This window comes from Homalodisca vitripennis, unplaced genomic scaffold (assembly GCF_021130785.1).
Source record: "Homalodisca vitripennis isolate AUS2020 unplaced genomic scaffold, UT_GWSS_2.1 ScUCBcl_2747;HRSCAF=7811, whole genome shotgun sequence".
Classification (NCBI taxonomy): Eukaryota; Metazoa; Arthropoda; class Insecta; order Hemiptera; family Cicadellidae; genus Homalodisca; species Homalodisca vitripennis.
Window position 1 is genome coordinate 2,799 of NW_025778863.1, and position 17,123 is coordinate 19,921.

The 17,123-nt window shown below is 31.3% G+C and overlaps 1 protein-coding gene across 2 annotated transcripts in view; it reads left to right on the plus strand.

The window, feature by feature from the left end:
* Positions 1–4,411: 4,411 nt before the first annotated feature.
* Positions 4,412–17,123, plus strand: part of LOC124372214 (apoptotic protease-activating factor 1-like) — a 46,058-nt gene continuing 33,346 nt past the window's right edge. Inside the window, exons 1-4 of one of the 2 annotated variants that reach the window (XM_046830581.1) lie at positions 4,412–4,535; positions 10,962–11,118; positions 12,661–12,772; positions 15,159–15,276. In XM_046830581.1, the coding sequence (XP_046686537.1) occupies positions 11,083–11,118; positions 12,661–12,772; positions 15,159–15,276 (266 nt within the window). In that variant the 5' untranslated portion in view covers positions 4,412–4,535; positions 10,962–11,082. The remainder of the gene's footprint in view (positions 4,536–10,961; positions 11,119–12,660; positions 12,773–15,158; positions 15,277–17,123) is intronic. The other variant, XM_046830582.1, reaches the window with a different exon arrangement.

The window sequence follows — 17,123 nt, forward strand, 5'->3', positions numbered from 1 at the left end:
AACTACCAGACACGCATCTGCGTCCGCGGCCAACGCCACGTATTTTCTAGGAGGGTGGAAGCTCAGTACACAATAAAATGTTGTTACTCACCCTTATGATTGTAGTTCACATTGCAGCTATATGTGTCCTGAGTAACTCGTAAAAACTTTGTAGCTGTAGCACAAATAGTTTTTGAGTTTTGACGGTAATGTAAAACAGGTTTTCGGAAAATTGCTGTCAAAGTTTTTTTTAACACTAATATTTACATTAAAATTGTTTAAAATTTTAATTTAGCATATCTAACCAGCAGCATAACACCTTCTCTTTCCTTGTCTTTTTGTTCTTCTTTTTCAATTCTTAGCTTCCTTCTTGCTCTTCTTACTTCCAGTGTTCCCAATTTTGCCTTTTTCTCCGAGTATCCCACTCTCAAGATGTCAAAATTTTCAATGAGATTCCTAATGGTTTTTTCAACAACATATCTTTGTGAGCGTGCCTTTTCAACCTTGGTTCACATCAAGAATAAGTATAGAAAACAGACTGGTGGACGTTGAAAGTGATTTACGCCTCAAAAATATCTAATTTTAATCCTGACATTGAATTACTTGTTCAGTCAAAACAATGCCAGAAGTCACACTAGTATTATAGAAAAATTATTTGTAATCTTGAATAACCAATAAACTATTTCTATGTTTTCAATACTAAGCTGTGTACATATTTATTTACATTTTAAATTTTTTTATTCTATACACGTATATAAATATAAATCATGTGTATTTTATATTAATGTTATATATACATAATATACATATGTATATATAAAATCACGGGTGAGGGATGGGTCGCGAATGTGAAAAAACATTTGGAAGTGGGTCGCCAAACACAAAAGGTTGGGAACCACTGCTCTATTGGATTTAAGTTTAGTCGAGTAAATCATAATCTTCTACTCCATATAATGAAGCAATTGCCAGCTGTTCCTTACCTATATGGTGACTGTGCACAGTTCCCCACTAAACTCAGTAAAATAAGGCAAAATAAGGATGCAAACCTCGGAATGAAAGATAATAAGCTAAAAATTTGCATACATCTTTATTTTGATGGTATAAAACTTACCTCAAAAGTCTCATATAATCACGTGTACGCGTCTTTAGATATTTAAGGTCAAAGTTCATGAAAATCAGTTTTTTGAAAAATATCTCGTTTCCCTTACGCTAAATGACTTTGAAGGTAGTAAGAGAAATTGTAGAACGAAAAAGTTTTTCTACAACTTTTGTCTAAAGTAATTTTATGTTACGCTCAACCCCTTTTTGAGATACAGCGCAAAGAGTAGGGGACCGCTTACCTGTATATACGATAATGCGAGGTCAGCCAGTAGAATAAAATAAATAAATAAATGAGTTATATTGTTAATTATTTACTTACTATTATTATTGTCAGCATTATTATCATTATTATTAAATTTTTATTATTAATCATTATTATTAAACTTTTATTATTATTTATTATTTAATATTACTATGAATATTATACCATATGAATATTATATCATCGATGGTTGATTTCTCTTGCATCGCGTTGTATGGAATAAAGATGATACTATCTCTCATATTTTGAATAAATACGTCAAATATTTACAAACACATTATGGGTTAAGTATCGTTGTTTGTATTTGATGGTTACTCAGACTACACTAAGAACATTAAAGCAATGGAACAATAATTAAAGAAGAAACTACTGGTGTTTCAAAATCTTACGAACTCCGCTTTGATGAAACAATGGAGGTGCCAATTAGCCAAGAAAAGTTTTTATCGAATTCATCTAATAAATCAATATTTATAGACATGCTTATTAACAAATTAAAAACTGTTAATATCACTAAAAAAACAAGCCAGAGATGATGGTGATGTTATAATTGTAGAAACAGCTATTGCAGAGTCTGAACTTTAAAAAATTACTTATGTCAATGTAGGAGAAGATATTGATTTGCTAGTTATTTTGATAGGACGGTGCTCAATCACATCAACAAGAAAATTTTTTCAGAAAAAATGGGTAAGATTAATGTGGAGACAAAACTGTATTTATCGAAAAGTTTTGATAAATAACCCTCATTCTAAGAAACACATATTATTTTTACAACGCGTTTATTGGATGTGATACGACTCTTTGCGAGCTTTAATAAAAAAGGTAAAAATATCGTTTATTATTAAAATGTTCGAAAAACATCACGATTTAAATCAATCAGCTGAACTATTTAAACAAAAAAACTGCTCTGTACAAGAATTATTTGAAAATGGAGTATTTTCTTAGCAACGTATAATGCTCCGAAATCAGAAGACGATATAGACTCTTTTCGATACACCCAGTTCATCAAATCAACAAGACGCAACAAACCAGTGCAGTTATCAAGTCTTCCACCTTCAAGTACAGCAGCTCGTCAGCATATCCTTCGTGTCTATTATCAGACCCAAATTTTGTTGGGAAATGATTTAGAACTCCAGGAATTCGGCTGGGTACTGCAAAATGGAACCAATAACAAACATTATTACCACCAGCACCAGAAGAACTGCTGAATACAATATTTTGCAATTGCAAGAAAGGTTGTGGTTCTAATTGCGGATGCAGGAAATCAGGATTACGATGCACTTTAATTTGTGGGCAGTGTAATGGACAATCATGCCTCAACGCTTCATCAACCTCAGATGGTTTCAATGAAGGAAGTGAATATGCACCTGATATTCTTGAATCTTTCTATTCTGATACTTTCGTAAACGAGAATGATGATAAAGAATCCGGTATTTGAACAGCCAGAGGAAGAAGAAGAAAATTAAAACAAAAAATATTAATCATTAATAATAAAAACAAATATTTTATATTTGTAATTTTAATAAATTGATTATTGGATAAATAAATAAATATATAATTAAAATTCATTTGAAATATTTCTTTATAATATTGTATGTTTGGTAAAAATAAAATAAGTATTATTTAGAGAATATATAATTTATAATTAATATCTAATAAATATGGAATATTAAATAATAAATAATAATAAAAAAATTAATAATAATGATAATAATAAAAATGTAATAATAATGATAATAATGCTAACAATAATAATAGTATTAAGTAACAATAATAATATTAACTGAATAATTAACAATATAACTCATTTATTTATTGTATTTTACTGGCTGACCTCGCATTATCGTATATACAGGTAAGCGGTCCCCTACTCTTTACGCTGTATCTCAAAAAGGGTTGAACGTACATAAAATTACTTCAGACAAAAGTTGAAGAGAATTTTTCATTCTACAATTTCTCTTACTACCTTCAAAGTCATTTAGCGTAAGGGAAACGAGATATTTTCAAAAAATTGATTTTCGTGTGAACTTTGACCTTAAATATCTAAAGACGCGTACACGTGATTATATGAGACTTTTTGAGGTAAGTTTTATACCATCAAAATAAAGACGTATGCAAATTTTTAGCTTATTATCTTTCATTCCGAGGTTGCATCCTTATTTTACCGGACTACACATAAACATTGTCACTTGAATAATCACTGAGGAGCTTCTTTTCTCTGTAATATTTTCTCAGTTGAAACTAGGATGTAATACTTTGTACAGACCGAAGCCGCATTTATTTTGTGCTGTTAACAATCTGAGGACTCCCCACATTCAAATGGTTATTTTATATAATTATAACAATTTAAAATTAATTATAAACTTCTATAACAGTTACTTTAATTAAGATAAATTCGATGGTTTCAAAAATCTTAATCGATCCATAACACTTGTTTTTTTAATATTTATTTTATGAGATTATTGGAAGCACTTTTAATACAATATAAAAACTATAGTACAAATATTTTAAGTTTCTTTTATAGTATTACCTTCAACATCAGACACTATAATATAAGAAGCTGGCTCTCTTTGTGGCCATCTTTATTTTAGTCCCATAAGAACATGTTATAAGTTTAAACACTTGTATGTCCTTATTTTTTGGTGTAGAGTATTTGAGATGTCCTCATTTTAAAGATATGCATCTAAACCCTTTTCAGAAAAAAATGTAATTTATTACTCAGAAAAGAAATTTCATATTTTTGTAAATATTAAAAAAAAAACACTATAAGGAGTTTTTGATACATTCTATTCACATCTTTAAAATGAGACATCTCCTATACCTTTATGACTAATAATAAGGTTTTAAAAGACTTTGAAATTTAACATTGTTTTATAGGGCAACAACTTAAGGTCATTTCACACCAACTGGGTTCTGCAGATTATTATTTAATAGATAACTTTATTTCATGTAATCATGTTAATTCTTGCTGTCAAGTGGACATGCCTTGTCTAAATATAGCTTATCCTAATAGATTCTTGTTTTGCAGGGCAAGGTTATATGGCTGAAGTTGTGGTCCGGAAGCATACACTGGGGATGAAAATGAATTACTTGGTCTAATGATACAGTTAAATGAAAGAATTTGCAATGAAGATCTTGTAACTGATGGGTAAAACTGTAAATTTGAAAACCTTGAAAGGATAAAACTATATAAAAGGTATATGAAATTCTTTTTTAAGACCATTTACTGTTGAGTAGATTGTAATAGAGCTATTTAGATTTTTTATAAGTATATAATTTGTTCTATGTATATAATAAAATTTATTGAAATTATATATATATATATTATATGAAATATACAGTGTTAAACGTCAGCCTTCATTCGACTGTTGTGTGAGATAGATCTTAACTTTGTCTATCCATTTCGCGTTGAATTAAGCTTAAAAGGATGTCAAAATGCACTATGAAGTGCATTAACAATTTTTTTCAGATCTGCTCTTAGAGTTTCCACAAACTAATTTTGCTATTCTATTAACTAGACACTTGCTACTTGAGAGCCAAATTATTAAAGGACTGTTAATATATAATTACAAGACAGCACGGAAGACGATGGCAGCTGTTTTTTTGTGACAGCAAAGAAGGTCTTCTTCTTTAAGAAAGCAGAACATGCAGAATTCTGCAAGGTATTGTAAAACCTTGCAAAAGTTAAGAAGATCAATACAAAAACAAGCATAGAGGAATGTTGTTCAAAAATGTTTTTGCACAACATAGCCCAACCAGACCCGACAAATTGGACTCGAGAAGTCCTGTGTAGGAGGTATTTCCACATCCACCTTACAGTCTGGACCTTACATCCAGCAACTACCACTTGTTTCCAGCAATGAAGACCTGGTTTGTGACTCAAGCCCTTTGGCGACGACTTAGAACTGCGGGAGTGTATGGACTACCTGGTTGAAGTCTCAGGCACCAGAATTTTATAAAGCTGGAATTTAAAAACTAGTATAAGATCCTAAATATGTATGGTGACTGTGGTTGGAAAAATGTATTTTAGTGTCACTTTCTAATGTAAATAGTACAAATTTTTTCTTTTACCGTTTTGTTGTGTTTATATCAAAACTAATCTACTTTCTGGATAGCCCTTGTAATTTGAATACTAAATTGAACACTAAATGTAATGCAATATATTTCTTTAAAGTTTACAATATTTTTACAGTATAACATAAATTATTACATAGATCTAAAGTACATTTGTTATAGTAAAAAATATATCAGAGCAATGTGTTAAGACGATTAGAATTGTTAATAGGAATGCAGCTTTTTTTTGCAAATGTGTGGTAAACTGTAGGGCCATGATGGTTTGGAAAAAACACAGCACTTTAGGCGAGGTTATAAGATATAAGTTGTATAGGATAAAACCTTATAAGCTATAGAAAAATAAATTTAGATCTAAAAAATAAATTCTAGTTAACTGAACAATTTTTTTCTGGTGAACGTTTCTGATCAAATAATAAAAAGTTCTCCATATATAAATTTGTTCGTGTCAAAATTTTGGTACAGTTATTTGAAAAAGAATATTAAACCTGCAAAAAAATAATAAAACATTGAAACTTAATACTGTTATTAGAATAAGCAAGAAAATAAACATGCATAATTTATTTATTTTAGCAAGAAATCTATCATGGGGATTGCTATTCTTGTTAACTAATTGGAGAATCAATGTTTTCATTTGGTAAACACGAGGCCAAACCTTCCTCATACAGTCTGTTATGTTTATCGTCAGAATAATCACTGGGATACGTTTTCAACTTACTGAGAGGAATAATTATGACTGTGAAAAATAACCAATATTGAACAGTAGGAAAATTGTAATTATTTGATGTACCTTATGTAATAATTAATTGGCAGACTACTGGGATATCCATTTTGTGCAGGTTATGTGCTTCTTTTCTTTTTTATTTAATATAGTTTTTGTTTTCTGTAAAATTATTATAAAAGTTGTTATATGAAAGTGACCAGAATTTAAGCCACATCATTATTAACAGTTTTTACTTTTGAATAATTTCACAACAGGGTGCTAAATTTTAGTTTTTCATAATTATTTTTACATTTACAGTAGAGTCCCGATAGTTCTGAGTCTCGATAGTCCGAGGTTCCGTTAAATCCGAGCCAACAAATGTAAAAAAAATAAAATGTGATAATTTACATATTTGTACAACACACTCGAGCGCATGTCTGTAAACTGAGTGCTAGGCTACTTGGAGAAGCCGGTAGCCTGACTCATCAGTGCCACTTCATTTGCACCGCCCCACCCCCACCCTATCAAGGCTACGGAACATCGCGCCCCGTATTGTCTAAAAATAAATCAGATTCGTTGTTCATCACGTTCGACTGCGGTACGGTTGTTCTAGATTACGATCGCAGTGCGCTTACCCGTCTGTTTATTTACAACGTACAGTACTCGTTGTCTAAATATTAAGTTTTAGTAAAAAAGTATTTTCTGAAGTGTTTATGTGTTCATTGTACAGTGAACTATGAGTTCAAAAAGTAAAAGAAAGTTTGTAACCGATAAAAACAAAAACTAGAAGCTCTTAAAAGACTTGATAAAGGTGAAACGTTAAAAAAATTAGCTGCCGAGTACGGAGTTGGTGAAGTGACAGTTGGTGACTGGCGAAGGAATCGCGATAAAATTGAAAAAATTTGCATCAGAAAAGTGCTCGGAAAAGTGTACTAATGAGCGGAAGTCTATGAAAAAAGCAGAGTATGAAAAAACTAGCGAAGCCCTATTTTTTATGGTTTTGTCAACAAAGAAACAAAGGTTGTCCTATTTCCGGACCTATTTTACAGGAAAAGGCATGTGTACTTTCGCAATGAAATCAATGAAGGTGAGGAAGATTTTACGGCAAGTGTAGGATGGCTTGACCGTTGGAAAAAACGTTATGGCGTGAGGCAGTTAGAAATTTGTGGGGAGAAACTTTCGGCGGATTCCGAGGCAGTTGTTCAGTTCTGTGAAAAAGTTAAGAAATCTTATTAAAAGTGAAAATTTAACACCTGATCAGATTTACAACTGTGATGAAACTGGTTTGAATTTTAAAACTTTGCCATCAAAAACTCTAGCTTCACGGGAGGAAAAAGCTGCTCCGGGTCACAAAAAAAGCAAAGAAAGACTGACTGTGTGCTAGCCGCTTCAAACGCGTCGGGAAGCCATAAATTAAAACTAACTGTCATTGGCAAGTTCTGGCTAAGCCTCGTGCGTTTAAAAAAACATGTCTATTTCAACGCTTCCAGCAACTTATACAAACCGAAAAAAAACGCATTGATGGACAAACAAATTTTTAAAAACTGGTTTTTTAGTGAAGTTTGTTCCTGAAACCAAAAAGTTTTTGAAGAAAAGCAACCTACCCTCTAAAGCCATCTTAACACTTGATAACGCAGGATCTACACCCAGATGAAGGGGAACTGCAATGCGATGGCATACGTACGATGTTTTTTGCCACCAAACGTGACCAGCCTCATTCAGCCTATGGACCAAGGCGTACTTGAAACTTTGAAAAAAAAAGTACAGACGCCGTTTGTTGCAATCAAATGTTTTCAAACAATTGAAGGAGAGGCAACCATAAAAGATTTCCTGAAAAAAGTCACAATCAAGGATGTTATTTATTGGATCGCTGAAGCTTGGAGCGAAATTAAACCAGAAACAATCCAGAAATCATGGATGAAAAATCGGAGTGTGTAAAATTGAAAATGATGATGAAGATGACGATCTACCGTTAATAAATTTAATAAACAGACTTCCTGGTTGCAATGGGACAAATCAAACTGATATTGGAGAGTGGATGAGTAGGGACGAACAGTTAGAGACAACAGACGACACCATAGTTGAGATGGTCACAGACATGACAGCTGACGGGAGTGAGGAAGAAGAAAGTGTGCAGGAGACAGACCCGGCAATGACTCACAGCGACGGCTACGCGGCACTGGATGCGGCCCTGCGCTACGTAGAGCAGCAAGCAGAGGCGACAGCGGCAGACACGTTATTTGCTTCGGCGGTGGAGAGACATGGCTGCCCGCAAACGCTGCAGTGTGGTGAAACAAAAAAACTCTAGACAGTTTTTTTAAGTAAAACATTGCATCTTTGGACCTCTGTAAGTAATTTCTTAATGCTGGTATTTGTAATAAAAGCATATTTCTTTTTGTTTTGCCTTCAGTTCTAATTATAACCCAATATTTTCTCAAAGTGTTCCGTATAATTCGAGTTCTTCACAATTCGAGGTACATTCGGTCCCATTCACCTCGGGATTACCGGGACTCCTACTGTATATCTTTTCCCTACAGCAGATAAGAAGGGTCTTGAGATAAGGACTGATATGCAAGTGATCAGAACCTTTGCTTTGTTTATCTGACTATCATAAGATTATCACTGGCAGTGATGTGTCTAATACATCTTTAACAGGCTCAAAGACATCATACCTGATTGACGAGTGGTAAAGTCAAGGACTTTGTAAATTGTAGATATCTGGTTCAATTCCAGCTGACATAAGTTTTAAATTTTTGCTTCTCAAAAAAATATTTATTATTTATTGATATTTTTTTTTCAACTGTCTATAATTAAAAAAAAATTATTCTTTTCTTCAACAATTTGTATATGTATATGTTTATCCTCCATACTTTGGAACTAACAAGTCCTAAATACCAATAGACCGAACAGAAATAGGCATATTTTCTAGAGTTACTTCATATACAGTTTCTTTTTCTTATCTCATAATCCTTAATTGTACTGTGAGTACTATAAATAAGACGTTTTATACTGCCCAGAAAGTCCTTCGCTAAAATAAGGGGGCATGCTCCATGGCCATCTTATATTGAATCGATTGGAACAGGCAAGTTCTGCTGACAAAGTCAGCGTTATATTCTTCGGGACTGAAGAGTGGCGTATAAAAATGACAGAACCTCTGCATGTGATAGCTACAAAGAGAACTATCTCTCTAACAAGAAGAATACTATTAAAAATGATCTGCAAATGGACATTGATTAAGCAAAATAATTTTAAGGAAAACACTCTCAAGTAATTACATATATTTTATCTGAGCTTTTGCTGCTTCTAAATAAATTAGACTCGTCACTTAAGGATTATGAGAAATTTTTAGACCTTTTCCACTATTCCTTTTTTTCGTATTGTTTTTATGTCCTTTAATTCCTCACATTTAGTGGTCTTTTTGTCTTGCCTATGTATTTCCTATTACAAGAACATGTTATACTGTTATACAAACAACTGTGTTTACAGTTATAACATGTTCTTATCAAACTTTCCGTCAATAACAAACTTTATATCCTGTTGTATTGTATTTTAAATTTATTGTCTTGTAAAGTTTTAACAGTATATTTCATTACTTAATCTATCTCTTTCCTATAAACTTAATTTATATTTATATTTTAGCATGTATTTATTGACAATGCACCTGTTCAGTATGAATGTATTTTAATGTGCAATAAAGATGACTTATGACTTACCCTTTAATATCATAACTTATTTATTACTTATAGTAACAATTATATAATATAATTTCCACTTTAGACCTTATTGATTGTTATTTATGTCAACCATTTCTTGAAAAGAATGCTGAGGCAACTCAACTAAACATTTCTTTGGTTCCTTTTTCTAAATTTTAACTGACTTTTGAAAGATAAATTCTTTAAGATGTGAAGAATATATTTCTTATTTCTTTATTGTACACTTTATTTATAGTTCAGTGGTCTATTATATAATCCATAGAAATTTTGTTACATCTAAAGAACCATTTAAAATACAAAATATAGTGTAATATAAGCGACGAAGAGGTATTCTCATTGTCTCATCAAAAAACTCTATCTCACAAACAACATACGTCTCAAGATAACAAAGAGAAAAATGTTGAATAGAAAACTCGGTTGCTTCACCGTGCTTAGAGATCATGACTACCACATCGTAGTGCTCTCAATCGTGCACCTGGTAAGACAATGCAAACGTCCCAGCAGGGATTACTTCTGGCTGGTTTATACCTACCAGTTGAACCCACCACTGGGCACAGCAAAAACCAATGTGCCACTTCAATCTGGGCAACCTTATGGATGTCCAGTAGCAGCACATCACTAACCGCAAATGTTGAGATTCTGGGGTTCATGGGCAATTCGATAGGTCTAGTCTACTGTGGAAGATGACTGTTGGAGTTGGTGGGGTTTATTCCCTTACCTCAGAGGCTCTTGTTAACCTCAACAAGGGTGTGACAACCCCCTGCCTACTTTGACTGGAGAGGCTGGTTCAGAGCTGGCCTCCCCCTTCTTCCGGGATGACTTTGAGATGTAGTGCCCTAATTCTTCCTCATGGATCTCGATAGGAGGCGGCCCCTACTCTCTAACCTTACCCATCCTGAATATCCTATATCACTCCGGAAGCAGCGCAAAGGTTCTTACAGGACTAAGTGCAATTTATAAGCTTCTTGTCCTAAGAGAACAAAAAAAAAGAAAAAAAAGACAATGCAAATTCTAATTGACCTGGATTACACTATATTTTATATATTTTGTAATCTAGGTGTCTGTGATGTTTAAAACAATATAAATTAGTTTCAAAACAATATTGAATAACACTATCCTTTGTGTGTTGTTGTAGATTTCATGAGAGCAGATTCAAAGCGGGGTTATTGGTGCTAGATGGTGTAAATTCAGAAGAGATAATTGAAGCTTTGAATATCGGGTGTAAAACATTAGTTACAACACATGATGAAAATGTCATGAACAAGCAAGGCAATCGCTACAAAGCAATAAAAGTAAGTTTCAAATAATACTCGCGCTGATACTACATTTGTATTAATTAGTTTTGTTAGATTATGGTACTGATTAAATCAAGGGTAATTAACTTATCTTTAGACTGGTTTTCAATATGACACTAACATGTTTTAACGATTGTTTATTTATAAGATACCACCCAGCTGTTGTCTGTGAGTAGATTCAGCTAACTCATTGCAATGTACATACATAGATATAGAAAATACACACTGCAAACAAAACTATTATAATTTTTTAACAAATTTGATCTATACTCAAGCATTAAAATATTTCAAAAACAGGTTTTAGCAATCTGTAATTTGCACACTGTTGATAAACTGTCATTCCCGAATAGACGTCCTCCAATGCATGAATTTATGCGTAGAATATGTAAATTTAAATCCAAATATTGTTTATAAAATCATGTTATTTCTATATTTTGGTTGACTATCTCCAACTTTTGTATCTACCACTATTAGTGCCAAACAATGACAATGGTCATACTACAGAGAAATTGCCTCTGCTAAGGCGCATTTCTGTTTCCCTGTTAGCTACTATTGATTGATTATCACAACAGACAGACGGATGTAATACTCAAGACTATTTTTTTCTTGAACAAGATTCATTTTTTACCAGTTTGGCATAAGGAAGATTTCACCTGCCCCTATATTGCCGGACTGAATGTTTTGGGGAAATGAACATGAATCCTGTACAATAATTAGCAATACAGCAAATCTTAGCAGGTTTGAGATCCAATTCTCAAATCTCATCTGTGATTCTTGAATCCGAATTGTTTTAAAGGATTCGGTGGATTTGAGATTTGGCCTCGACACATCTACTCTCCAGCGTTTCAGGCACTAGATAGTCTCTAAACTCCCTGAAACAGTGATTTAAGGGATAAAAAGAGGAAAAATTGAGACAGTTGAGTAGTAATTTTAATAATTCAAACACATAAAGCTTAAATAAATGATTAAATTGTTAGATATCTAACAAAGATATTTTTCAAATGTATTCTCATCCATTTTGTGTTTACTTAAAAATATAGAATAAGTTATGTTTTGCTTAATCAAGCATGACTTGAAAGTTAAATTAAATTACAGACAAGGACAAATAATTTTTACGGCATATTCTCTATAATATTATAGATATTATCCTTTAATAATAGCTTTTTTTGATATAGTAAGATATATCACTATTTATCCTATTTGGTGAATATGACACCTTTAATGCATGAACTTTCCTACCAGAAAAAATATTGAATTAATTACTTAAGTTATTTTATCCATCTTTACTTACTGAATTATGTTAACTGTTAAGGCTGAGTGGTAGAGAGGGCTTGACAGTCCTAACTACGCCTCATTAATAAAGACATTTTTAATTTGATTATTAATGGTTAGAATACGTTAAATAAAATTAGAAACAAGTGGCTTTTAATGCTTTCATAATAAATATTTAAGAGTTTAAATTTAAGTTACATCATACTACATTCAACATTGAGATATTAATTAATTTGTTAGATGGTTCAAATAATGTTTCTATATTAGGTGAATGAAGGCTTTACTGAAGAAGAAAGTTTGTTTCATCTCGCTTCATGTGTAGGCTTATCTGTGGAGAATCTGCCTAGTCAAGCAAAACTAATACACTTAAACGGAAAAGGTAAATGTGCCACATAATTTTGTGTAAGATATTTAGATATAGTTTTTGTTTAACCCTGGAACTGGCAAACGCCCGATATCGGGCGTTATAGTCGCATCCTAGATGGCAGCAACCGATATCGGGCGTTTTTAATATGACTTATTTCTCAATATTACGTACTTTAAAACACGATCAAAGAGTATCGGTATTGATACCAATCGAAAAGAGGAAGGTTCAATTTATATTAATAATAACACTAATAAAATAATTATTATCGTTTCGTTACACGTCCATACGTTTTATAATCTGTGAACTGTTTGTTTACATTCTCGCTGTGTACCGCGCGCTAGTTGCGCGCGCAGCGATGAGTCAACTGGTTCATTCGGCTATTGTTATTTCGTCAGCTGCATGGTGTTCTGTCTGGTTTATTGTTTGTTTGAGTTCATTGTAATGATGGTTTTGTATATGAACACAATAATAGTAATTTTCTTGTGCGTGTTTACGGTAATGGGATCGTAAATTTCCGCTATCGTTACAGTGACATTCGAAAACTAGTTGAACATGAAATAAGCAACGATGAGGATTCCGATTTAGGACATTCAATCAGAACATAATTAAAAAAATATATAATAAAAAAATAAAAATTTAATATAAACTAATAGTTACAAGATTGTACAATTCCAAGTGAGCTTTGAAGTTCTTACTTTTGTTGGTAAGTAGCACTGTTGAATGTCAGTGTATGATTTTTGTATAGTTTACCACATGTAAAAATAAATACCTTATAAACTACGTGTTGTTTTATTTTTACTCAGAATTAAATGCTCTTTCTTTTTTTATATTTTGGATTTTACATATCACTAACAACAACAATTTTACAATTCAAAAACTTTGAACTAACTTTTCTTTTTTGTAAAAAAAATGTTTTTCATGAAGAGGTTGAGTAAGGATATTTTTTTTGTTTTAATTATATTATGTGAAAAATGTTCTTTGAACAATGCTGAATAAAAAAATATATAATATGACATAGGTACTTTATAGTAAACATGTAATAATAAAATAAATATAAGGTAATGTATGAAGTACTAAAAATATTCCGCAACTGAGAGAAATATGACCGCCAGTTCCAGGGTTAATGATCTTTCTTGGATCAAATATAATTAATCACACACAATATAAATTAACTTTAGATTAATTTTGAAGGGAATAGTGCCTCCTAGTTTCTCAACATCCAGTCAGATTATGTTACTGTTTGGAATACTATATATTTGTTTTACATTTTTAAAACCATTTCAAATAGTAATTCATTCAGTATACAATTAAAGCTGTTAAAATATTTCCTGTCTTTTTCATTCTACAATTGTGAATTACCCAACTTTACATTAATTATACGTTTATATATGTTTTCAACTTAGTAAAAATTTCTTATAATTATTTTTATTGACTAATATTTTTATTTTGCTTAATATTTCAAATAAAATTAAATTTATAATCCAACCAGTATGTGTAATTATTTAAATTATGTCAATAGTCAGAAAAATATTATTCAATCCATACATAAAAACTAATATTAAATTATTAATTAATCAATATTCACTGGGAGCCATTTTTGTTTATACTTTTGGACATTAGATTAATATGCTTAAAAAAATACTAGCTGGTGGATATGTGGGTGCTTATTATTTACATAAAAACTGGTACCAGGCATTTCGAAGGCGTTTTGTGAAATAAAAAACTCTCCAAGACGCAATCTATAATATCGGATATAACTGTAGTTGGCATTATTGGTCAAAGTCTACCATTCTAATATATCCGTCTACGGCATGAGAAGTGTTTAAGTAGTAATAATAATATGTGGAATATGATTTCATTTTTGACTTTCAGTCTTTGTTATTCAAAAATTTAAGTATGCTTTAGGAAATATATTTATTTCGTTCTAATACATCAGATAAACATTTTCAGTTAAATGTAAAAAATAAATTCAAATGTTTTCTTAAAATAATATAGAATATGTGTATAGAAATGTGCAGGGACAAATCATTCAATAAGTAGGGCATAGGGTTTTCTAAGAACAAAAAGTAGTACGTAATGTCACCAATTTGATTTTTAATTTAAACATAATCTTATTTTAATTAAACAAGAAAGGAATGTGGAGCCTGAACTTGGGCGATATTACATAATATCTCAACTTGAATATTTTGAGATGACCTGTGTGGTAAAAAAATAGATAAAAATTTTTCTGTTCATATTATTTTAAGCTGAAAAATAATTTGTAACGGAAAAACAATTAGGATTTGTACAGTCAATTTTAAAACGATCTGAAACAAATAATTTTACCAAAATTCAGATCAATTGACATTCATTCTTTGTATAAACAAAATTATTTTTATAAATTGTAAATTGTCTCTAGGTCACCCTCTGGTAATGTCACTTATTGGGGCACATCTTGAAGATCAACAAGAGGAAGCTAGAAATAATCAAAAGCCTTGGAAGTCTTGCTTGGATGTATTAATTAACAAGGACTATGGGTATGGTAAAAAATAATTGTTAGATGGTTTGTAAATATATTTATTAGTTCTCTAGTAGCATACACATGTTGGAATTATAAACTTGTAATTTTTTTGAATATGAATTTCTATGAAGTAGTCTGTGACATTTCAACACAACTCTTTAGATTAAGTTGTACTAATGACAGAGATAGGAGATGCTCACAAATACATCACTGGGATAACACAAACTAACTGGAGGAACAACCAGAATAATCTCACTTGGTTTTAAATTTACATACAGTTTAATCGTGACAAATTATATCTTAACTTTTTTTAAACCCAAACTCTTTGTTTTATGTAAAAACTGTTGACACAATTACTGTTCTCAAAGAATATGTAAATAAAGAAATTTGTCTATTGTCTATTGACATGAAGTTTTAGTTTTTTCATATAATTTGTTGTTTCTTCTTGGTTATGCATGATGAATATGCAATATGCGTTATATCATTGGGAGTAAAACTGATTGTTGTCTCTTTTATACATGGAAAACCTAAGTTTTAATGGCTGTCAACAAATTTTAACTACAAGGTGCTTCATTCAGTTCCATTTGAAAGGTATCTTTCTGTTATAGAATAAGGACAATTATGCAGATCGATATTGATTGCTTTTTATAATTTTAGAGCAGCTACATCCTGGTTAAGAAAAAATGAAATTAATAAATTAACCTGAGGATTGTAATTTGCAATAATGATGAACTGAATCGCAAAATCAGGTAACCTGTGAATGTTCAGTCCAAAACCTGATCAAGATTAAGATATATGGAGTTGTAGTAAACTTAATCATTTGTGAATCAGATATTTCGAAGCACCTAACAATAATACACTGCTACTTTAGACATTTAATATTAACACATATATTTGTCAAACAGTTCAAATGGTTTCATAACACTATTGGTCATAAACAATACTATAGTTTCAATTAAACAATACTATAGTTTCAATTAGTGATATGTCTAAGCCCAATTCAACAAAGATTCAGATTCGAGAATCGATTAAAGGGACTCGACAATACAATCAGTGAAAATCCACCACATCATTAATTATCAGCACACAAATTAACAAGCACTAAAATGTTTTTGCTATACTTTGTGTTTTAAAACCTTAGACAAAGAATAGCCTTCACGATATGTACTGTCTTCAGTGATAACACACGGATTACCCTTTCTTTGTAACTTCTATGGTAAACTTCATTGTCTTTTAATCACTATATATAACAATAAATGTATGGTTATATTAGATAAATAATACATTAACTAATTAATCAATTAAAATAAGATTAAAATATTGTTATAATTTACACAAAGTAGTTAATAAATTTAAAACAACAATGAATAAATTCATTACAAGAATAAATATTACATTTGTGTAGCACAAAGACTTTATTATCGTTGGTCATGGTTTATAGAGTAGCAAAAAGTTAATTGTCTTATGATGGTAATCGATCCCATATCGTTCCAAGTGTCGGGCACCACTTCGACCACTAGTCCACGAATGCCTTGCTAGATGTAGGCACCACTACATTAAGTTCACGCTCCGCAGATAAAACAAACCAAGGCACTTGTGCTTACTGTTCTATTGCTCTTAGTAGAGGTTATGAGAGGTCATACGAATAAACTCATGTACATTTACCAATATATTAATAGTTCACAACTATTTTCAAAATTTCAATACACAATGTTACACTCAAACGAAATAGTATTTACTACATAAAAACTTATTAAAAATAGATTAATATAGGAGACGATAAAAAATAGCTTGCTTCAAGTCTACGCATGTTTACTGTGTCCTTTACCGATTAAAGTAAAAGGTAGGGGAAATTACTTAAGT